Source organism: Oncorhynchus clarkii, chromosome 12 (genome assembly GCF_045791955.1).
Source record: "Oncorhynchus clarkii lewisi isolate Uvic-CL-2024 chromosome 12, UVic_Ocla_1.0, whole genome shotgun sequence".
Taxonomy (NCBI): Eukaryota; Metazoa; Chordata; class Actinopteri; order Salmoniformes; family Salmonidae; genus Oncorhynchus; species Oncorhynchus clarkii.
The window spans coordinates 71,851,332-71,871,391 of NC_092158.1; the positions used below are offsets into that span (position 1 = coordinate 71,851,332).

At 47.6% G+C, this 20,060-nt stretch overlaps 1 protein-coding gene across 3 annotated transcripts in view; it reads left to right on the top strand.

Moving 5' to 3' along the window:
* LOC139421190 (unconventional myosin-X-like) overlaps window positions 1-20,060 on the top strand; it is a 52,854-nt gene that overhangs the window by 23,287 nt on the left and 9,507 nt on the right. For all 3 annotated transcript variants that reach the window (XM_071171822.1, XM_071171823.1, XM_071171825.1), the window contains 5 exons: window positions 5,339-5,433; window positions 11,020-11,202; window positions 12,673-12,830; window positions 16,730-16,853; window positions 17,223-17,520. In XM_071171822.1, coding sequence (XP_071027923.1) covers window positions 5,339-5,433; window positions 11,020-11,202; window positions 12,673-12,830; window positions 16,730-16,853; window positions 17,223-17,520 — 858 coding nt within the window. The remainder of the gene's footprint in view (window positions 1-5,338; window positions 5,434-11,019; window positions 11,203-12,672; window positions 12,831-16,729; window positions 16,854-17,222; window positions 17,521-20,060) is intronic.

The window sequence follows — 20,060 nt, forward strand, 5'->3', positions numbered from 1 at the left end:
TCTTCACTATTATTCTACAATGTAAAAAATAGAAAAAATAAAGAAAAACCCTTGAATGAGTTTGTGTGTCCAAACTTATGACTGCTACTGTATATAGTTTTTTTACATTTAACATTTACATTTAACCCCTTTTTTTGTTGGCACAAAACTACCTCCATACTTCCATCCATTTTTTAAAACCGGTAACAGGTTACCTTCAGACAAGTCCCGTGACGCTTGTGGGGGTCGTTGAGCAAAAACATTGTGTTAGTGAGAGTCTCATCTTTCCATAGAGTGGTCATATTAGTCAGTTTTTGTGATGAGACCGATTTTCGGGATGTCCTCTGATCTGACAAACAGCGCTGTATCTCTGCTACTTTTCACCTCAGATGCAGAAGGGCGACATAGGCGAATGTGGTGGATTGAGATGCTGCCCATGTAAAAAATATATATATATGATGAAATAGATATCTCTAGCTTAAACTGTTAGATGTATTATGTTAATTAGATTGATGTATGAGTGCGTCAATAGACGCTTAATGAAGAATTATTCAAGGTAGCATGACACAAAGCCTAGGCCTGTTGTCTATCTGTTCTCTGACAGTTTTTCTGCTGGTCTGGTTCTCGACATGCTTCATCAACTCTTGTTTGAACTTCTAACAGAAGTGTGTTGGACAGCCCCCTCTGGATCAGCTTACCAAAATATCATAGACTCACACCCACCCACCCGACTTCTTTTCCTCGACACAAAGTAGCCTAACTCCCAAACCTATAGCATATGGGCTTCAAAGTTAGATCAAGCCCCAATGTCTTGTTTGAAACCTGAGTGTTTTGCTTCATATTATGAGGCATGTCTTACCTTGCTTGAAAATCTGACCGTAGAAAGGTGGAGGCAATTATTTCATAAAGACTTTATAGATTTAAAGTGTGAGGAAGCATAAGCCTACAATTTATCCTACAATTTCTACCAAATCTGCTGGTCAGTTCTGATTTTCATATGTGCATCTTGATGGAACAGTTTCATTTCAATAATAATGTTTGCGGTTCTCAAAATGGTTGCCACGTGGATAATTATAAAAATGTCAAAATCAACTAATGCGAGAGGACCGGCCTCTGCCATATGACATTGGCGGCTAAATAGCCTAAATGAGCGCATGGAACTCCGAAATGGCCAATGCAGCTGTTGACCTATAACTTACATTGTCAACAAAGTAAAAATACATCAAAACAGTAGAAAATATACTGATGAAAATTCTGGTTCTTTCAATAACATGAACTTCTCTTCTCAGCCTGTCTGCCTTCCTTTCTATTTGTCTTGACTTGAGCTGTTGCTTGTGAAGTGCAACATTGTATCAAATCAATCAACTGGATCGGCCCTAACGTGCAACATTGTATCAACTAGCCTATTCAGCACTCAGAGTTTAGGCACCGGTGAGCTCGGGACAGACAGCTGTTTTTGAGCAAGGGAAAGGCTAAGTATTTTATGACGTTTCCACTGAATATATGGGATCATCAGATCATTATATTTTGCTCTTTCACACCGAGGCTTGGTGATTATCGAGGGGGAGATTTTTGTGAGGAACTATTAGGCTCTCATTTGCAATGGATGTTTAAACAACGGACTTCGTTGATTTACTGTGTGAGGCGAAGAAAATATTACTGAGAAGATGAGCTTATTAGTGGTGAAGGCGATGACTAAGACAAGCAGAAATCATACATCCCCAAATGGGCACTTGCACGCAGCAGGCCAGGTAGGCTAATTCTATGTTTGCTCAGACATGCAAGCTCCCTCAACATTAACAAGAACCGTGCTCATCGCTCACATGGAGCACTCCAAACAAAAGACAATGAAAAAAGGGACAACTCGTAAATGATGGTTATGAAATAAAACCAAAACTTGTTTCTCAACAACATTTACACACCAAGAATGAGAACGGTAAATTATTGTAGGCCTAATTAGTAATACAAATGATGTCATGGCTTTAGAAGCTTCTGATAGGCTAATTGACATAATTTGAGTCAATTGGAGGTGTACCTGTGGATGTATTTCAAGGCCTACCTTCAAACTCAATGCCTCTCTGCTTGACATCATGGGAAAATCAAAAGAAATCAGCCAAGACCTCAGAAAACAAATTGTAGACCTCCACAAGTCTGGTTCATCCTTGGGAGCAATTTCCAAATGCCTAAAGGTACCACGTTCATCTGTACAAACAATAGTATGCAAGTATAAACACCATGGGTCCACGCAGCCGTCATACCGCTCAGAAAGGTGACGCGTTCTGTCTCCTAGAGATGAACATACTTTGGTGCGAAAAGTGCAAATTAATCCCAGAACAACAGCAAAGGACCTTGTGATGCTGGAGGAAACAGGTACAAAAGTATCTATATCCACGGTAAAACGAGTCCTATATCGACATAAGCTGAAAGGCCGCTCAGTAAGGAAGAAGCCACTGCTCCAAAACCGCCATAAAATAAAGCCAGACTATGGTTTGCAGCTACACATGGAGATGGTACTTTTTGGAGTAATGTCCTCTGGTCTGATGAAACAAAAATATTACTGTTTGGCCATAATGACCATCGTTATGTTTGGAGGAAAAGGGGGAGGCTAGCAAGCCGAAGAACACCATCCCAACGATGAAGCACGGGGGTGCTTCAGTCAGGAAGTTAAAGCTTCCGACTTCAACTGTATGTAATGGGGATTTGATAACAATAAACACGTTTCTCTCCTGTTCTATTGGTTTTCATATCAACTTTCTTCCATTGTCCAGAAGTCAAACGCACCATCCTAGTCATACAGTATTAGCAACACATCTTAGTCGTTGTGTCTTTAGATTCACGCTCTTTGAATCTCTGTCATATACCACTTGCGTCAGATGCACTATTTAGAATGGTGTTTTACCTTTTTCCCGCAAATTACATTTTGGCAAATGTTTGAAAATGACATTTTATTGGCTACTTCATTACAGGAGTTACGTGTTTTGTTAAGAGGAATTACCATAATCTAAATGTGGTGACTTTTTGAGCACTGTGGGTGGACGCCCCTAGTGGGTTTACACACCCAATGCATATGTGTGTGGTAAATTTCTCGAATGGCTGCTAAACTAAAATGGGAAAACCCTGGTGCATACAGTACATAAAGTAGCCGATAGCTTTACGTAGGAACTTGACCCATTTCACGGCTAGAAGATTTCTGGTTTAAGTTCTGCGAGGAACATAGCTAACATTGCTTTTGTACCCTTGAGCAAGGCCCAAACTATAGAGGTACCAATCCAGGGCTGGTTTATACTGGTGCTCTCCAGAGTTTGTACGTGTGCCCCCGCTCAGACAACATCACAAAATGATCCTCGGCTTTGACATCAAGTCCTCCACATACCAACACGCTATCCCCTAGCTGACTGCGTTGCCGTTTTCTATAGATCCAAATCCCCATCAGTGCATTGAGTTCTCCATTTAAATGACTGCATATAGGTCTGTCTGCATCTGTTTCTGCAGCAAGGGGTTATTCGCGGACTCCAAAAGAGCCGTCCTCAGATTTCTGGATGTATTTTTACGTATTTAAGAGAAGAGGGACATGCGACGATACACTGGAAAGGTCCCAGATGACGTTACTGTTTGAATGCTGCCGTCGCTGTTGGGCTTCGCTGCAGAGGTAGACTGGCTGTAGTTGGACAGGGCTCTGACCCTCTTGTTCTCGCCCTCTGGTGTCTCTCTGACGTTTCCCCGGGCGAATCAGTCGTACACTCTGTGAGGGCCAATGTGGTTTTCCTGTAGTGTTTCCCTGTGTGTCTGAGCATCAGCCTAAATTAGAGACTGATACACACACTTATTTTCCAACTACTGTACAGTCTGAAACAGGCAAACGTATTGACACAAGGGTCAACTAGTGGATATTGGGATAGTGAGATACTTTGAGCAGGTGTCATGTATTGTAGATGAACAGTCAGCACAGTCCTGTAAGCTAAGTTGAGCAGGATAGGGTATGTTCAGACTTATTGATTAGGTCTGACTTCCATAAGGAATAACCTTCCGCAATCATCTGATCAATAATCACAGCCCAGAGAAATGCTATCTGAGACTGTACATGGTGGAGGGAGGGAGGGCCGCCTGCCAAAACTCATTTCCTGCCTAGTGTTTTCAGGGGAAGGAAGGAAGGTTTGTCCCTTCATACCTCACACGCTAGTTTGACGCAGGAAATAGAGAAAATAAACTAGTAATTAGATAAATAAATGAGCATAGATAAATCTTATAAACAATTGAATGGGCTGGAAATGGGCCTTGACCAGAGATAACAAGCTGAGCTCTCAGTCGTCCAAAACATTGCCTGGCCAAATGTCTGAAACGAATGTCACTTTGCAGTCCAAGGTCCTCGCCACCACCATGACTGCATGTGGTGGCTTTTCTTTTTACAAGGCTTCTTTGACAGTGGCCCTTGAGAAAGGGAGAGAGAGAGGAGAGAGAGAGAGGAGAGAGAGCATTTCACAACAGTTTCCCCATAATTCCCAGATGTTTTTGATGTTTGTTATGGGTTTTCGATTAGCTGACAACAGTGTAACCCTTTGAACTCTCTCTCTCTCTCTGGCCTGGGACTGCCTGGCTGGCTGGCTTTGAGTCAGTCCTCTCTCTCTCTCTGGCCTGGGACTGCCTGGCTGGCTGGCTTTGAGTCAGTCCTCTCTCTCTCTCTGGCCTGGGACTGCCTGGCTGGCTGGCTTTGAGTCAGTCCTCTCTCTCTCTCTGGTCTGGGACTGCCTGGCTGGCTGGCTTTGAGTCTGTCCTCTCTCTCTCTCTGGCCTGGGACTGCCTGGCTGGCTGGCTTTGAGTCAGTCCTCTCTCTCTATCTGGCCTGGGACTGCCTGGCTGGCTGGCTTTGAGTCAGTCCTCTCTCTTTCTCTGGCCTGGGACTGCCTGGCTGGCTGGCTTTGAGTCAGTCCTCTCTCTCTCTCTGGCCTGGGACTGCCTGGCTGGCTGGCTTTGAGTCAGTCCTCTCTCTCTCTCTCTCTGGCCTGGGACTGCCTGGCTGGCTGGCTTTGAGTCAGTCCTCCTCTTTCCTCCACTCCGCTGTGCCCGCCAGCCAAACCAATTAAAGAGAGACGAGCTGTCCACGGCGGCGTGGTATGCATGCAGCTGTGGAGGAGGGGTGGAGGGAACGATATTCACAGCACTTCAACTTGTCCCCCTCTCCTCTCTCACTTAGGGTGTCAGAGAGGCTTAGGGCTGGCAGACGTTGTGTGGGGTTACCCTCCTCCCCTCGACACAGAGCCAATAGGGTATCGGGGGGGGGGGGGGGGGGGGGGGGGTGCCTTCACTGTGGGAGTGTATGATGCTGCTATTTACCACCTCTCTCTCTCTCTGTCTCACCCAGACACAGTCTGTCAGAGGTTCCTGATGAGATGAAGAGTCTGATCATAGAGAAGAGCAAGATGGGCCTTGAAGAAGACCCCGAGCTGCTGGTCAAAGGTGAGCCTGTCTGCCCGACACACCTCTACACCATCCCTCTATTCTCTCTCTCTCTCCTTTCTCTTTGTGTAGCTAATGTGTTCCAGTCCCAGTGATTTGCATGTACAGTAATAACAGTCTGTGGGATGATGACGTTCACTCGTCCGAGAGCGTTAGCCGAGCTTGAGCTCTGTGCATGTTTGCGGTGTTATCGCTGAATAAGTAGACCATACTGTACTACTGTACTGTACACTTCACTGTCCACAGCTAAGCCCTCACACACACACACACACACACACACACACACACACACACACACACACACACCCTGCCCCCAGTAATCATGTAATGATTGCCATCAGCGGCATTAAGAGCCTTGCGTGCCTGACGCTTTTTGAGGAGTGATCTCACAGGCTATTCATGTGTGCTTTTCCTGCTACCGAAACGGTTGCAGTAAAATGCCAGCGCTTGGATAAGTTACGTCCTCTTTGGGATGGCGGCAGCCTGATCGGCTAATTCGGACAGCAGTTACCATGCAGCACCCCTGGCCGACTGGCTGGCTGCACCCCTCCTCCCTCTGTTCCGACGTCTGAGACCGGGCAGAGGGGCAGGCGATGGGGTTAGGGGGGGTGCATTCCTTCCCAATCGGAGGACGGATACTTCCCCTGGGCCCCTGGGGTGGCTGTGTGCCTTGGCATTTCTTCTCTTCAGTCGGGCCGTCTTCCCCACCAACCACCACCATCTCCAGCACCACTGACGCTCCAGGACATGTGAAGGCCTTGCTCTGTTCATGCCCTTGTTGTGTGCCCATATATCAAATGTCCTGGTGCTAGGGTGTCCCTAGCTGTTTGGTGTGGTTTGGTGTGGTTTACAATGGGACATCCTCAGGCAACTGGGGCCAAGTGTCGCCTCGCAGTCTAAAATAGGCCATCAACCGTGCCTTAGACAGAGAGAGACCGACAGAGAGGAAAAGGTAGAGAGAGAGAGATTGACCAAGCGAGGGAGTGAGAAACTCCTAGACAGAATGCAGTGACGAGCATAAATTACATTCCTCTGTTTGTTCATTTTTAGCTACATATCACTTAGTACTCCAGTCATTTGGAAAGTGATTCAGTCTACTCAATGGCAATCTATTCCCTTTCTGTTTGGATCTCGGTCTAATTCTGTTCAGCCCATAATCCTAGTGTTGAAGCTCATTAAAGCTCTGCTCCCTTATGGATGACTGTTTGTTATCAGATGCTTTTTAATCTCCTCCAAATCTCCAGAACAAACAGAAGGTACACACAGAGATAGAAGGACAGAACAGAACCAGAGGGAGACAGACTCCAGTGTTTGCTCAGTCTGTGTTTCAGGGGGCAGGGCCAGCGTTAGGGGTCTGGGGTCACAAATGAAACAAATTAAGGGCGAGCCGTGGCCCCCCCAGGGGACGCATTAGCAGGCCAGGGAGATGGGATCCAGATGGAGGACTGTGGGGGGGAGGGGAGGGGTAGGCAGGGGGTCCTGACCGGGACTCTTGTTTCACCCTTTCTCTCTCTCCCACTCATTGCCTTTCCTTCTCTTTCTCTACTTCTCTCACTCTCTCTCTTTCTTTCTCTCCTCCCTCTTTCCATCCAAAGTAGGCCGTCTCTCTATCCCACTGTCTCAAAAAGAGCAGCTGCAGGACATCCTGTGTGACTGACAGACGACCTGCCTCCCAGCTCTCCACTAACCAGTCCACCCACACCCCTCCACCCCCCTACCCCCGACCCAATCATCCACCCCACCCAATCCCGTCCTGTCTTACCTCATCCTTTTTTATTTATCCATTTCATGTTGGTTTTTATGCTCCTGTTGATGTGGTGTTAAGTACCTGGGGACTATATTGGGTGGGTTTATGGTGTGTTCCAGGCTGCCACTGGGAAAGGGGAAACAGAATGAGACGTGTGTAGACTCCCACTTCGACTGCCCCCCTCCGGGTCTATGGGTTGTAACATGGGGGATGGTAGCAATGGGGGCTCTGCATGTAGGGAAAACCACTTTACCATAGGAAAAAGGGGAGTTGGTGCGGGGGGAGAGATGAAAGAGGGAGAGACTGAGCGAAGAGAAAAGAGCTGTAGGGAAAGCGAGGGAGAGCTGACAGGTGGCATGCAGCTTGCTAACCACAGAGGAAGCTGTGACGCTGGCTCGGTCGTCAGAGCTGTTCTAAGAAGTTAGCCCAATGAACATGCCACTGCTGTTCCCATAAACTCACGCACACACACACACACACACACACACACACACACACACACACACACACACACACACACACACACACACACACACACTCAACGGATGGCACAGCCACATAACCCTGCCCCCGCCCTCACCATAGCGCCCTGCTCCAGCTTTGGGCCAGGTGACCAGCCAGGGCCCTCTGCCAGTCTATCCATCACCCCTCACTGTGAACTCTGACTGCTCTCTCTCGTTTTACCCCTCCCTCTCACCGCCACTCCTATCCATCCCTTGCTCCCTCTTCCTCTCTCTCTCTGGGCAGCCCCTGGCCAGAGCTTGGCCAAACCCGGTTTATTTACCCTCAGCTCTGTGAGATTAAATATTTAGAAGGAACAGTTTGCGCACATATTCTGTGTCCCAAATGCCACCCTATTCTCTATATAGTGCACTACTTTTGACCAGAGCCCCATGGTCCCACAGGGAACAGTGTGTCGTTTGGGACACACTCTGTGGGTTGCTGCATGGCTGGTGTTTGGTAACACTACAGCCACTTTCCCTTCTGGACACGGGTAGTAGACTATATATACAAAAGTATGTGGACACCCCTTCAAATTAGTGGATTCAGCTATTTCAGCCACACCCATTACTGACAGGTGTATCAAATCGAGCACACAGCCATGCAATCTCCATAGACAAACATTGGCAGTAGAATGGCCTCATTGAAGAGCTCAGTGACTTTCAACGTGGCACTGTCATAGGATGCCACTTTTCCAACAAGTCAGTTCATCAAATTTCTGTCCTGCTAAAGCTGCCCCGGTCAACTGTAAGTGCTGTTATTGTGAAGTAGAAACGTCTAGGAGAAACAATGGCTCAGCCACGAAGTGGTACAGGGCCCTGACCTTTGGGATGAATTGGAACACCGACTGCGAGCCAGGCCTAATTGCCCAACGTCAGTAAATCAAATCAAATCAAATCAAATTCTATTTGTCACATACACATGGTTAGCAGATGTTAATGCGAGGGTAGCGAAATGCTTGTGCTTCTAGTTCCGACAATGCAGTAATAACCAACAAGTAATCTAGCTAACAATTCCAAAACTACTACCTTATAGAGACACAAGTGTAAGGGGATAAAGAATATGTACATAAAGATATATGAATGAGTGATGGTACAGAGCGGCATAGGCAAGATGCAGTAGATGGTATCGAGTACAGTATATACATATGAGATGAGTATGTAAACAAAGTGGCATAGTTAAAGTGGCTAGTGATACATGTATTACATAAAGATGCAGTAGATGATATAGAGTACAGTATATACATATACATATGAGATGAATAATGTAGGGTATGTAAACATTATATTAGGTAGCATTGTTTAAAGTGGCTAGTGATATATTTTACATCATTTCCCATCAATTCCCATTATTAAAGTGGCTGGAGTTGAGTCAGTGTGTTGGCAGCAGCCACTCAATGTTAGTGGTGGCTGTTTAACAGTCTGATGGCCTTGAGATAGAAGCTGTTTTTCAGTCTCTCGGTCCCAGCTTTGATGCACCTGTACTGACCTCGCCTTCTGGATGATAGCGGGGTGAACAGGCAGTGGCTCGGGTGGTTGTTGTCCTTGATGATCTTTATGGCCTTCCTGTGACATCGGGTGGTGTAGGTGTCCTGGAGGGCAGGTAGTTTGCCCCCGGTGATGCGTTGTGCAGACCTCACTACCCTCTGGAGAGCCTTACGGTTGTGGGCGGAGCAGTTACCGTTACCAGGCGGTGATACAGCCCGACAGGATGCTCTCGATTGTGCATCTGTAGAAGTTTGTGAGTGCTTTTGGTGACAAGCCGAATTTCTTCAGCCTCCTGAGGTTGAAGAGGCACTGCTGTGCCTTCTTCACGATGCTGTCTGTGTGGGTGGACCAATTCAGTTTGTCTGTGATGTGTACGCCGAGGAACTTAAAACTTACTACCCTCTCCACTACTGTTCCATCGATGTGGATAGGGGGGTGTTCCCTCTGCTGTTTCCTGAAGTCCACAATCATCTCCTTAGTTTTGTTGACGTTGAGTGTGAGGCTATTTTCCTGACACCACACTCCGAGGGCCCTCACCTCCTCCCTGTAGGCCGTCTCGTCGTTGTTGGTAATCAAGCCTACCACTGTTGTGTCGTCCGCAAACTTGATGATTGAGTTGGAGGCGTGCGTGGCCACGCAGTCGTGGGTGAACAGGGAGTACAGGAGAGGGCTCAGAACGCACCCTTGTGGGGCCCCAGTGTTGAGGATCAGCGGGGTGGAAATGTTGTTGCCTACCCTCACCACCTGGGGGCGGCCCGTCAGGAAGTCCAGTACCCAGTTGCACAGGGCGGGGTCGAGACCCAGGGTCTCGAGCTTGATGACGAGCTTGGAGGGCACTATGGTGTTAAATGCCGAGCTGTAGTCGATGAACAGCATTCTCACATAGGTATTCCTCTTGTCCAGATGGGTTAGGGCAGTGTGCAGTGTGGTTGAGACCTGACCTCACTAATGCTTTTGTGGCTGAATGGAAGCAAGTCCCCGTAGCAATGCTCCAACATCTAGTGGAAAGCCTTCCCAGAAGAGTGGAGGCTGGTATAGCAGCAAAGGGGGGACCAACTCCGTATTAATGCCCAAGATTTTGGAATGAGATGTTCGACGGGCTGGTGTCCACATACTTTTGGCCATGTAGTGTACATCCCCTTCATGTAAAGCTGGACACTGCAGACCAGGATCCTGTTCAGTAGAGACCAAACACAAACAGTTATGAAATGGAAAATGACCATTTTTATTGAACAAATTCAGGTCAGTTTCACACCGTTTTGTCTCGTTCTATGCCTACTGAACACCACCCAGTTCTGAGGGCCATGGTTATGTGACAGGGGTGGAATGGTGAAGGGAGCCAGGAGAATGTATCAGCCTTTCTTTCTCTCTCCCGCCCTCCTTCTCTGGGCGTTAATGACAGATCAGTCCACCAGTTCTCTTCCTGCATCTCTACCACCAGCGACTGTTCTCCAACCTCCCGCTTTCTTCTTTGTGTGTTTTTTACAGCTGTAATTATCCTGGTGGCAGGCACACAGGCCTTAATGTCTGACTATACCATTAGCTGCCGTTATTTTTAACCTGTTCTGCATGTTACAGACATATTTTATGTCCGATGGGTTCAACCTCTTAGTGATTATGTTCAGCCCAAACCAATTAACCCTTAAATTCAACCAAATAAGACACACACACACACCACACGCACACACACACACACACACACACACACACACGCACACATACACACACACACACACACATGTGCAAACACACACATACACACACAGTCTATCATGTGCAGATCTTTTTTTGGCTACCTTTTTGATCTTTCTCACACATTCATTGTGTGTGTGTGTACGTGTGTGTGTGTAGGCTGGCTGTTCCGGGAGGTGTGTGGAAGCTGGATCAAGCAGCGGTGCTACTGGTTTGTACTGAGCCTGGACTCCTTAGACTACTACAGCAGCTCAGAGAGAGGAGCCCGCAGACTGGGAACACTGGTACTCACCAACCTCTGCTCTGTCATCTGGCCAGACAAACAGACCTTCAAGGAGACGGGTGAGTGCCACTCACGCACACACACAGAGACACATGAGCATGCACCGGCGTGTATATCCAAAATTCCCTCTTTGGATAACTAAGCCCCAGTTAATGAGTTCCATATTGGTCCCCTATCCTTAAGCGGTTCAATGATCAAATATTGGTAAAGATCTCAAAGCGGTCATAATGTGAGGATTTACGGTCTCCTCTCAGTTCCTGTGAGCCCAGTACACCCAGAGGAAGTCTGGAAAACCCAGTCCACTTTTCTCTCCACAACTTGGGTTTGTCTGGAACCTTCTGAGTCATCAGCACCAGAATGACCCTTTACCATTTAACACCCTGAATGACAGGAATCGGAAAGGAAATACAGGTGAAATGCTATTGTTGTGTGAAGACACACCACACACACACTTCTATTACTCACACACGACACACACACACACACGCACGCACGCACGCGCACACACACACACACACACACACACACACACACACACACACACACACACACACACACACACACACACACACAAGGCCCTCTGTGACTGTATGGAGGGGATTGTACCTTCGCCTGCTGACTTTAGACAACCACTTAAAACCTCCAGGAGAAAAAAAAGCTAACCCAAACATTCCCCTAAATCTGCTCTGGGACTTTCCTGCAGAGAAGTGTGTACTCTGTTTTGCTTTTTCGTCTGTTTTGTCCTGCCCTTAGTCTAAGTACAGCTCACTGGTGGCTGTGTGTTCTGTCTGTGTTCCTCTATGAGCCTCTGAGTAAGTCTGTCCCAGCAGAGTGGTATGGACCTAATGGCTTCCTCCTTATCGCCTTACCATACAATACAATACTAGTCCCCTTTTAGGCCCAGTATCTCCTTCCACCTCTCTATCTCTCACTTGTGAAATAGCTATGAATGGGGTCCCACACACACACACACACTTTAGCCTCACTTGGCTTTTGAACTTGACCAATCGAAACAAAGAAAAATCAGTATGCCAAGTCACGTAGCTAGCAGGAGATCACATGGTAACAAACTCAGGGTATGATTGGCCCATGGGTCCACACTGCCTGTAGCACTTTCTCAGTTCTTACAGGAGGTTAGGCCAGGTGTTGTGCCAGGAGAGGACACACCTCTGTCCTGACTTGGTTGTAGTCGTTCCGGTTGGGCTCAGTGGCTAATGGCTAATAAAATTGGGGGACCCTCCCGGGATGATTGCTGACCTCCGTGAAACCCAGAGAGGAAGTGAGGAAGCAAGAGTCACACCAGATATGTGGAATGTCCCATGTTCAGACCACATGACAGGGAGAGTGGAGCAGGCTTCCTTATTTTCTGAAACCACAGTTATTATATAAGTATAGGCCTTCGATTCTGCTCTCTATAGCTATATTGTTCTTTGAAAGTTCAGTTTCTGTTTTTTCATGTTTACTCATGCTTTCAGTACACGATACACTGATGACTGACTTCCCTGTGCCTGTGTGTGTGTGTGTTTCAGGGTACTGGAGCATCACAGTGTATGGGCGTAAGCACTGCTACAGGCTGTACACCAAGCACTTCAACGAGGCTGTGCACTGGGCCTGCGCTGTCCAGAAGGTCATCGACACAAAAGCCCCCGTGGAGACGCCCACTCAGCTCCTGATCCGAGACATTGAGGTGAGACACACACATATGCACACACACACACACTGCTTCACAGCATCTCGCTGCTCGCCCCAGACTAGACCACTGCCAAGCTGCCGATGACAAGGGTCACCAAACACGGACCGCAGCAACACAACGGACATTATACCTCCGCTCTGTCACCATGGCAACCGCGCGACCAAACTGGGCCGCGAGTCCAAAGTGTCCTCCAACTGTCGTTGCTGCTGCTTTCAGGGAATTATCTTATTCCGCCAAGCTGTGAGAGGAGAGGAGGCACCCCGTAAAAGTTCCACCGGAATGTTCTGCGCTATTTTAAGGAACGTGTCATTTTTAGAGGCAAAAGGGTGGATGAAGAGGGTGTGCAAGGCAAAGCCTCATATTTGGACCTGGTCCTGGGGTGTGTACGTGTGTGTGCCCACAGAAACATGCCTCACTTAAACAGTTGAATGAGGCACAACAAGTTCTTCCATTTTTGAAGTATGATTTCATTCATCACTAAGACAAAGTCTAAGAGAAGAATCCAGACCACGCTCTGCCATCACTTTGGAATTCACCAAGTGGTGTTAAGTCTATGCTTGTTTGCTATTCTGAGTTTGTGTGTGTGTATTCTTGTAAATGTGCCTTCGATCACTTGACTTCCGCCTGAACTCTTATCACGTGAGAAGGTGTTTAAAGTAGCCCTGTGTGTGTGTGTGTGTGTGTGTGTGTGTGGGTGCATGTGAACACCCAGATTTGTAGAGAAGTGGTTGCTAGCGAGCAGAGCATGCTGGAATCTCATACAGCAGACGGATGGGTGACGAGGCACAGATAAGCACTCCCCAATTTGGCCTCTAGGGTCCCTAATCTCACTGCGAGGGTCCCTAATCTCCCAGCGAGAGTCTGTGATCTGGTCTAGAGAGTTTAATCTGTCTCCTTCCATCTGCCCTGCCGGGCCCCTGCTCAGCCAACGGGAGGCCGGGTCACGGAAGGAGGAGGAGAGGGGCCCGCTTTTTAAAGAGTTGCCCCTGTCTTCTCTTTCTCCCCTTTCCAATCCTCCTCCACCCCTTCCAACACTCTTTCTCACACTTAACACAAAGCCTAGCCGAATCCCACTGAAGGCTGGAGAACTCTACTGAACAGAACTGACACTACAGGAGAGGGGGAGGGAGGGAGGGAGGGAGGGAGGGAGGGAGGGGGGAGGGAGGGAGGGAGAGAGGGAGGGAGGGAGGGAGGGAATGAGGGAGGGAGGGAGGGGGGGGGGAGGGAGGGAGAGAATGAATAGAGGAGTTCTTTGTGTGAGAGAAGTGCTTATCTCTGAGTGTAGATGTGTGTCCCACCAGACATGGAGGTGAAGAGAGATGACCATTTCAGCCTTGGACCTCCAGTCTCTGTTGCGTGTGAAAGAGGGACAGAGGGACAGGGAGAGGTAGCGAGGGGGGGGGGGGACAGTGAGAAGGACAAGGGAACATGTCCGTTTTTAGGACATAATGAGGATGGATGTTCTGTCGGAATCCTGTAGATTATAAATGAATCTCGTTGTCCTCTTGCGACCTCTACATAGACTGCAATGTGTTTCCAGTGTTGAGCACTCTACAGGCACTGTAAGTTCGCCTATTGTAATGTGTTGTGTATGTAGGCTGTATGTGTCTGTCCAATAGACAGTCTGCCAGTGTTCCACATGGTCCCAGTTCAGATAGACCAAAACATTTCAGAGGAATGTATCAACTTTGCCACACAAAGGAGGGTGTATTGGGGGAAGGAGGGAGAGCAGTGACAACATTACTAATGGTCAACAGGTGCAGGCAAGGATTGCAGTAGTAGATGCCATCTGCGAAGGGCGGCAAGAAGCCTAGCGGTTAAGAGGTTAGGCCAGTCGCTGGTCAAAAGGTCGCTGGTTTGAATCCTCGAGCTGACTCTGTGAAAAATCTGTCTGTGCCCTTGAGCAAAGCACTTAACCCTAATTGCTCCTGTAAATCACTCTGGATTAGAGCTCCTGTAAATCACTGGATTAGAGCTCCTGTAAATCACTCTGGATTAGAGCTCCTGTAAATCACTCTGGATTAGAGCTCCTGTAAATCACTCTGCATTAGAGCTCCTGTAAATCACTCTGGATTAGAGCTCCTGTAAATCACTCTGGATTAGAGCTCCTGTAAATCACTCTGGATTAGAGCTCCTGTAAATCACTCTGCATTAGAGCTCCTGTAAATCACTCTGCATTAGAGCTCCTGTAAATCACTCTGGATTAGAGCGTCTGCTAAATGACTCAAATGTCATGTAAAATGTGTTTCTGTCAATGAGAGTAGCATCTGTAGCGAGATACCACAGACATGTACAGTTGAAGTCGGAAGTTTAAATACACCTTAGCCAAATACATTTAAACTCCGTTTTTCACAATTCCTGACATTTAATCCTAGTAAACATTCAATGTCTTAGGTCAGTTAGGATCACCACTTTATTTTAAGGATGTGAAATGTCAGAATAATAGTAGAGAGAATTATTTATTTCAGCTTTTATTTCTTTCATCACATTGGATCAGAAGTTTACATACACTCAATTAGTATTTGCTAGCATTGCCTTTAAATTCCTCCTGACAGAGCTGCTGTAATTGAGTCAGGTTTGTAGGACTCCTTGCTCGCACATGCTTTTTCAGTTCTGCCCACACATTTTCTATGGGATCGAGGTCAGGGCTTTGTGATGGCCACTCCAATACCTTGACTTTGTTGTACTAAAGCCATTTTGCCACAACTTTGGAAGTATGCTTGGGGTCATTGTCCATTTGGAAGACCCATTTGCGACCAAGCTTTAACTTCCTGACTGATGTCTTGAGATGTTGCTTCAATATATCCATATAATTTTCTGTCCTCATGATGCCATCTATTTTGTGAAGTGCACCAGTCCCTCCTGCAGTAAAGCACCCCCACAACATGATGCTGCCACCCCCGTGCTTCACGGTTGGGATGGTGTTCTTCAGCTTGCAAGCCTCCCCCTTTTTCCTCCAAACATAACGATGGTCAATATGGCCAAACACTTCTATTTTTGTTTCATCAGACCAGAGGACATTTCTCCCAAAAAAATTTCTGGAATTGATTTTCACTTTTTGCACCAAAGTATGTTCATCTCTAGGAGACAGAACGTGTCTCCTTCCACGGCTGCGTGGTCCCATGGTGTTCATACTTGCGTACTATTGTTTGTACAGATGAACGTGGTACCTTCAGGCGTTTGGAAATTGCTCCCACGATGAACCAGACTTGTGGAGGTCTACAATTTTTTTTCTGAGGTCTTGGCTGATTTCTTTTGATTTTCCCATAATGTCAAGCAAAGAGGCACTGAGTTTGAAGGTAGACCTTGAAATACATCCACAGATACACCTCCAATTTCCTCAAATGATGTCAATTAGCCGATCAGAAGCTTCTAAAGCCATGACATCATTTTCTGGAATTTTCCAAGCTGTTTAAAGGCACAGTCAACTTAGTTTATGTAAAGTTCTGACCCACTGGATTGTGATACAGTGAAATAATCTGTCTGTAAACAATTGTTGGAAAAATGACTTGTGTCATGCACAAAGTAGATGTCCTAACCAACTTGCCAAAACTATAGTTTGTTAACAAGAAATTTGTGGAGTGGTTGAAAAATTAGTTTTAATGACTCCAACCTAAGTGTATGTAAACCTCCGACTTCAGCTGTAAATAGTGTCAATGATGGCGGTGTGTTTTGTTGGGTCCCCAGGTGTTTAAAAAGCGGTCATAGCTGTCCTCCTGCTCCATGGCCTGACTCCCACTGACCCTAGTCACCCCTGTTACCCAACACACTCTCTCTCATAGCAGCCGTGCTTGGGGCTGCTCCCAGGTCAGCTGGAATGTCAAGGAAGCTCATCTGTCACTCTCTCTCTCTCTCTTTAACTGTCTGTCTGTCTCTCTGTCTTTCTTCTCCAGGAGAACAAGTTTAACCCTGAGGTGGTAGATAATATCTACCAGCACAACCCCATCCTGAAGCACACTCAGAGCCCCCTGTATGCCCCCCTGTTGCCCTTCCCTTACGGCAGCCTGGAACACACCTGTAAGTACTACTCCCATGCTACCACCAGTCCCTGCGGTCAGTGCCATGCCTGTAAACTCTGCAGTAAAACACGAACAGTTACACACACACCCACTCACATATGAGTAATGCTGTCACATGCTCGTTGACATGCCCAGTAATCATACACTGTAACAGACTCACATATAGACTTACCATTGAGTTAGTCCTACCTGCCTGCGTGCCAAGTCAAGGCCAGTGAGTGAGACAGCTTAGATAAGGCATGATGAGAGACGGCCACTAAAGCTTAGTCGTTCCACCAATAGACATCACAGAAGCAGGATCATATATTCTCAAACATGCTGACTGGTCTAGTCTGGTCTAATTCCTAATTCCCCCCCCCCAACACAGACCACAGTGGTAAGGGCTATGCCACAGTGCGGGAGGAAGCAGTGAAGCTCTTCAACTGTCTGCAGCAGCTGGAGTCTGCGCGGGACCCGGTGCCTCTGATCCAGGGCGTGCTGCAGACCTGTCTGGACCTGCGGCCGCTCCGGGACGAGGTCTACTGCCAGCTGGTGAAGCAGACCAGCTGCACGCCGCAGCCCCACACCGCCGCACACCTCCGCTACTGGCAGCTCCTCACCTGCATGAGCTGCACCTTCCTGCCCGGCCCCGCCGTGCTTAAATACCTGCGCTTCCACCTCAAGAGGTGACACACACAACATATTACACAACGCCCTCGACAGGAGGTGTAATTCTTCCTCTACCCATCCACCTAGCTCTGTCGTAGCTTGCGGAAAACTTTAAGGCATCAGCTGGTTTCACCAATAATAGAAAGTGTTTGGTGTTGACAGGTGTGTCTGTACCCTGTCACAGAAATGATTGGAGAGATGAGGGGGGAATAGGGCTGCGGTACGAGGGAGAAATGGGGGTCAGGCTGTGGGCCAGAAGGGTGCCAGTAGCATGGGGACCCACCGTGGGAAGAGACAGGAGACAAGCCTGCTAACCACCAGTTACATATAGTAGTGTGATATGCCCTCACGTTGTTACTGCACGACCCCAGACAGATCCAGTGTTTTAGGAGTGGATTTGCAGCTCTGAATTAGCCCCATGCTAAGCTATATTAATAGTGCTAATCTTTGGCCTGAAGCCTCTGTTGGACTGCAAGTCATAAAGCACTATATATGATGCCCATGTTTACATTGCGACTCAGTATCAGGCCAAAGCTAATGGAACAGTTGCAATATACAGCACACTGAGGCATCCACCTCTCAGAGCTAGAACACACTGTCTCTCACGGTAGGGGTTGTATGTACTGTGCCGTCGGGAAAGTATTCAGACCCCTTGAAAAAATCCTCAGCAATCTACACACAATACCCCATAATGACAAAGCGAAAACAGGTTTTTAGATATTTTTGCAAATGTATTAAAAACAAAAAACAGAAATACCTTCTTTACATAAGTGTTCAGACCCTTTGCTATGAAAGTCGAAATTGAGCTCAGGTGCATCCTGTTTCCATTAATCATCCTTGAGATGTTTCTACAACTTGATTGAGCTCCAAGACTGGATTGTTTCGAGGTACAGATCTGGGGTAGCAAAACATTTCAGCAACATTGAAGGTCTCCAAGAAAACAGTGGCCTACACCGTTCGTAAGTGGAAGAAGTTTGGAACCGCCAGGACTCTTCCTAGAGTTGGCCGCCCGGCCAAACTGAACAACCGGGGGAGAAGGGCCTTGGTCAGGGAGGTGACCAAGAACCCGATGGTCCCTCTGACAGCTCCAGAGTTCCTCTGTGTAGATGGGAGAACCTTCTCTGCAGCACTCCACCAATCAGGCCTTTATTGTATAGTGGCCAGACGGAAGCTACTCCTCAGTAAAAGGCATATTACAGCCGGCTTGGAGTTTGCCAAAAAGCACCTAAAGACTCTCAGATCATGAGAAACAAGTTTCTCTGGTCTGATGAGACCAAGATTGAACTCTTTGGCCTGAATGCCAAGCGTCACGTTATGGTGGAAACCTGCCACCATCCCTACAGTGAAGCACGGTGATGGCAGCATCATGCTGTGGGGATGTTTTTCAGTGGCAGGGACTGGGATACTAGTCAGGATCGAGGCAAAGATGAATGGAGAAAAGTACAGAGAGATCCTTGATGAAAACCTGCTCGAGGACCTCAGACTGGGGTGAAGGTTCACCTTCCAACAGGACAACGACCCTAAGCACACAGCCAAGACAACACAGGAGTTGTCTGAATGTCCTTGAGTGGCCCAGCCAGAGCCCGGACTTGAACTCAATCAAACATCTCTGAGACAACCTGACAGAGCTTGAGAGGATCTGCAGAGAAGAGAAGAATGAGAAACTCAAATACAGGTGTTCCAAGCTTGTAATACCCAAGACGACTCGAGGCTGTAATCGCTGCCAAAGGTGCTTCAACAAAGAACAAAGGGTCTGATAAAGATAAAGGGTCTGAATACTTATGTAAATGTCATATTCTGTTTTTTATTTTTAATAAATATGCAAACATTTCTAAAAACCAGTTTTTGCTTTGTCATTATGTGGTATTGTGTGTAGATTGACGAGGAAAATAATACTATTTAATACTTTTTAGAAGAAGGCTGTAACCTAACAAAACGTGGAAAAAGTCAAGGGGTCTGAATACTTTCCGAACGTACTGTATGTTTGGCATGGGTAAGTATGGCAGTTGTACTTTTCACAGTATAGCTAGCTAGCAGCCTCCGGGGTCAGCCTAAATACAAGGTGGCGGGTTATGCAGCAGCGCTGCTATAAAGAGAGAGGGTCAGTGTTTCCCTGAGACCTCTGTGAGAGAGTGTTGAGGCTGACCCCACAGCTGGACAGAACTGGAGCTGCACACTGGGCAGAGGGCCCAGAGACTGAGCCCCCCTCCCCCTCTACCCCCATGGTGTCCTGAGAACCCCCCCCCCCCCCCCCCCCAGGGAATGTCCCCAGTCGGAGAAGGGTCGGCATGAGCCCTGCGTGGGTGGAGGAGAGGAGGTTGGCCAGGCGGGGTGGGGGTGGGGGCAGACGGAAAGGGATCACACAGCACAGCCTCCCTCAGTGGAACATTCCTAATTATGTTTGAGCAGCAGGACAAAACCCACCCTGTGCCCCGTAATGAGACAGAGGAACAGAGAGGGGAGTGAGAGGGCCTCCTTTCTCTCTCCATTTGGCTGTCTGGAGTGTCTGAGACTCCACTCATTCGCCCCCTTTCTCACTCCAGCTCTTCTCTGTTCT